Here is a 4,257-nt window from a genome sequence, read left to right as displayed (position 1 = left end):
GTTATCAGGGCTAGACAAGTGCTAAGAGGGAGGGGATGATCCTGATTTGGGATCTGCCTGACTTTCTGATGGCAAACAGTGGAGATAGGTTTTTAACTGAGCACCTGATTTTGTGCATGGGGATTGATGGGGAGTGATCAGGTGTTTGGGAGCACCCGGGGCGGGGGGCAGGGGCAGTTACAGAGACCAGGAAAAAACACTAGAGAGTAATACTTCAAAATAAGTGACTTCAAAATGGGCTCATTTTGCTCTCTCTCTATTATATAGTATAAAAATTTGGAGTATCCAGGCAGAAATGAGGGAGAGGACAAATCTTGATGTGATAACTGCAGGAAGAAGATAAGCCTTACAATTTGCCTCAATTTCCTTTTTAGCTCCACTTAGCCTTCTAATATTCTATACTTGATATGACTCGGAGAGAACAAAGAGTAGCTCGAGTACCTTCATGCCAGTGTGGCATGTGAACAATGTGCTGTTACGGGGAGGAGAGGCAGACTTAATTCTGCCTTTTTTTATGGAACTGTGGCGGCACTGAGGATATGTCCTTTCTTCATACTATGGTAACTTCTGCTACTATCTAGCTGTGCCTTAAAGAAGCCTAACAAATTATTTTCTCTTTTTTCTTTTCAGAATGAAATAAATGAAGTTCCTTTCTTTGATATCCAGCTGCCTTATGAACTGGCACTGAAGATATTTCAGTACCTGGGCAAGGGTGAATTGGGAAGGTGTGCTCAGGTAAGTGCTGCTGACAGTTTGCTTCTCTGGTACCACGTAAAATTGGCAGAAATATTCAAGAAACAGTCAGGCACCTTCATGCAGGGAAGATGTGTGGTAGCCCTAGTAGCTCCATTGATTGTGCTTTTACTTACTAGAAATATTTCCAAAGCTGAATATTGAAAAATTAATAGTAAATGAGATGGATTTATAGCTTGCAGTTGAGTAGAGTTAAATAAAACATCTGTGGCTTGGACAAAAGTGAAGCCTTAAAATTTAAAATAAGTACTTGCAAAGATCTTTTCATTCAAGTGAATGTTTTTAGAAACAAGTGAGTGTCTTGCTGCAATATTTAGAACTCAGCACTTTGCAGTGCTGAGGGCATGGCAGCAAAGCTCTTCCTCCCACTTTTCAGTGTGTGACTTGAACCGTAGAAATTGAAGTAGTAACATTTTGTCTGTAGTAATTTCATGTGAGGCTAGATTCTTAAATGAACCTGATTTCCTCACCTCCCCTTCTGCCCTACAAGGGGTTTATATTTTTCTTTGGTGATAGTTTAAGATCATGCTTTCACTAGTCTGTACTCAGACATGGTCCATAATTTATGTGTAGTTGTAAACTGCCTGTCTCTTCAAGTAGCTTTCCTAACTAACGCTGACACACACCTGACTATACTTAGGATTGTCCAGCCCACACTGTTGAGCCTCTTTATCTGCTTTCTTCACACATCGAATGATGAAGCTCCTCTCTGAATGAGTCTTCAAGGCAAACTTAATTGGCAAGTGCTGATTACCCTGTGAAATAGAGTAGAATATTGTGGATATTCATTCCAGCTTCTCCCATGGCCCCTGTTTAGTGTTTCAGGCTGCTGTTCATTGAACTTTTGTATACAAAACACATCTTGCAACTTCACAAAAATCCAAGCAAAAGCATTCTTTGCGTGACGCTCAAACCATGCCCTGGACTGTTTGTAAGAAAGTGACAGACAGGGTATAGCTTTGTTCTGGACAGTAAACTAGACACAAGTATTATCCAAATGGCACATGTATCGAAATGAAATGGGGCTTTTAATGTTCAGTATGAGCAAGTCCTCACGTTAAATAGCTACAGGTGGTTATTGCTTAAATCTTTGACTTACTAGTGCCTTTTAGGAACAAGGACTGTTAGAAGAAAAATAATTCCTCTTGCAGGACTTCTGTTGCAGAGGAAGAAATTCTCTAGGGGTTTTTTTTTTTGGTGCTGTCCAGGAGACTGAAGCTTTCAGATGTGCTTGAGTTTCTGTCATTTGAGGTAGAGATATGTGATCAGTAAAGGCTACATCCCATGAAATGGAGCAGGTTTGCATTTTTGAAGTGGATTAGTTTAAGGTTATTCTTTCTCTTTTTTTTTTTTTCCGCTTAGGCATGATCAGTTTACCTCATGGCATAGTAAAAAGATTGGCTGATGAAGGGCTGCTCCTTTTCTCTGTGCTTGGGCTGCACTTGGTTTTTCTCTCTCTCACTTTGTTTTTTAATTTCAGCCTCTTCTCATGAAATGTGTTTTAGCACTAAGAAAATTTTCCACATTTCTCATTCACCTTCTCAGACTGAGTCGGTTAGTCCTGCGTGGCAGCTGACAGGTAGCTGAGCAAATGCCCAGTGTTTTACAAGGCTTTCCGAATGAGATGACTATCCAATGCTTTTAGTGCAGAACTGGCTTCTTTTTAAGTGTTCAAATAAAAAGCAAAGCAATAAAAATAAATACCATTTTCATTTTTCTCTTGGTGATTTTGTTTTTGAAGGGGGGAAGCCCTCTTCTGTTAAATGGAAAGCCCTGCTGCTTTACGGTGTTATCATAGAAAGGTTTTTTTATTAAGGCGCCTTGGGATTTTAGCGAAATTGGGCCAGTTAGTGGAATTGGCATCATGAACTATGTGAATGCCTTTGGAGAAAACCTGTTTGCTTAGTTCTTTGTGCCAAATTGGTAACCAACTAACAGTAAAGTAGCCTGACTGCGAAGCTCTTTGAGATTTAATCACACTGCAGACTGCTCTGGAGAACTTTACTTTCACCCTGATATTTCCCCCTCCCCCTCTTCCCCACAGCTCTTCTTTGATTTTTGGAATTAGTACTATAAAACACAAACTATCTGTGTGGCACTTGAAATACAAAAGCCATGTGCGGACTGTAAATTAATGGTGTCATCAGTTCCTGAGCTCTGGTGAGTTCGCAGTAGTTGTGCGATATTCGGTAGCGTCCAGCAGACCAGTCCCTGTTGATATCCCACCTTTATCATTCAAAGAGGAAGGATCCAGGACTTAGTGTGTCAGCAGAACAGTCCAGGGTAATGACAAAATTCCCCCTCTCTTTTTGCCAGCCCTGTGAGCACCTTTTGGTTCTGTTCTGACCATCGAAAGAAATATCTATGCTATGAGCGACTCTCTTGTGACTTCTGTGATGAGTGGGTTTGAGAATAGTCAGTCCTTCCTCCTGGTAGTGACGTAGAGAGAAAAGAAAAACGATCACTTGGGACACTGCAAGTGTGACAAATTGAAATGCATCGGAAGTTCTTGTGTTATTTGGGGCTGGTACTGCAGATACCTGCAATTAACTTCCTTTGTGGCCTGAGGACCTGGCCTTTAAAATGTCAGCTTTGTGACAAGGTGATGTGTCTTCTGTGAACTTCTCTGTATATTTACAGTTGCTACTGCTTTCTAGTAAATACCAGAGACTGCATAAATTGCGTTTTGTGGTGTGTAATACTTCTCGACAGTATGTACTGAATTTTGGCAATGCTAAGGCAGTTTTGTTTCTGAACAGATCAGTGGGAAATTGCCTTGAAGTGTTAGCATTTTCATCTGAGACAAGGTTTAGAAATGTTTACCAACACAACAATTGTTTATGTATCTAGGAGAAGGGAGGCCATTTCTAGGAATTTAAGAATGAATTGCCTTGCATAAATCAAGAATTTCAGATGCTTGCCTCTGGAGTTTCTGGAATTGTCAAAATGTAGGGTTTTTAGTGTTTATACATTTAAAAAAAGAAAATCTCATGTATTTTTCGAGCATACTTTTGTATCAAGGTTGTATATGGATGAAAGTAGTCATCCATCCTCCTTGTAGTTTAGAGAGAGAGCAGGGAAATGGATGGATAAGGATATCCTGGGCTCAGGATGAGACTTAAAATAGTGGATGGACCATTCTGTGGCTAAGGAATTGACTGGATGGTGGCACTCAAAGAGTTGTGGTCAGTGGCTTGATGTCCAAGTGGTGACCGGTGACGAGTGGCATTCCTCAGGGGTTGGGATTGGGACCAGTGCTATTTAACATCTTTGTTGGCAACATAGGCAGTGGGATCCAGTGCACCCTCAGCCAGTCTGCTGACAACGCCAATCTGTGTGCTGTGGTTGACATGCTGAAGGGAAGGGATGCCATCCAGAGGGACCTGGACAGGCTTCAATCCAGAGGGAGCCATGGAGGTGATCCAAGGGCTGGAGCAGCTCTCCTGCGAGGACAGGCTGAGAGAGTTGGGGTTGTTCAGCCTGGAGAAGAGAAGGCTCCGGGGA

The 4,257-nt window shown here is 41.6% G+C and overlaps 1 protein-coding gene across 1 annotated transcript in view; it reads left to right on the top strand.

The window, feature by feature from the left end:
• Positions 1–630: 630 nt before the first annotated feature.
• FBXW8 (F-box and WD repeat domain containing 8) overlaps positions 631–4,257 on the top strand; it is a gene marked incomplete at its 5' end in the record, with an annotated part of 48,373 nt that continues 44,746 nt past the window's right edge. Inside the window, 1 exon segment of the mRNA XM_009708913.1 lies at positions 631–735. Coding sequence (XP_009707215.1) covers positions 631–735 — 105 coding nt within the window.

The sequence above is a fragment of the Cariama cristata genome, unplaced genomic scaffold (assembly GCF_000690535.1).
Source record: "Cariama cristata isolate BGI_N322 unplaced genomic scaffold, ASM69053v1 scaffold8851, whole genome shotgun sequence".
Classification (NCBI taxonomy): domain Eukaryota; kingdom Metazoa; phylum Chordata; class Aves; order Cariamiformes; family Cariamidae; genus Cariama; species Cariama cristata.
This window is presented reverse-complemented; position numbering and strand designations above follow the sequence as displayed.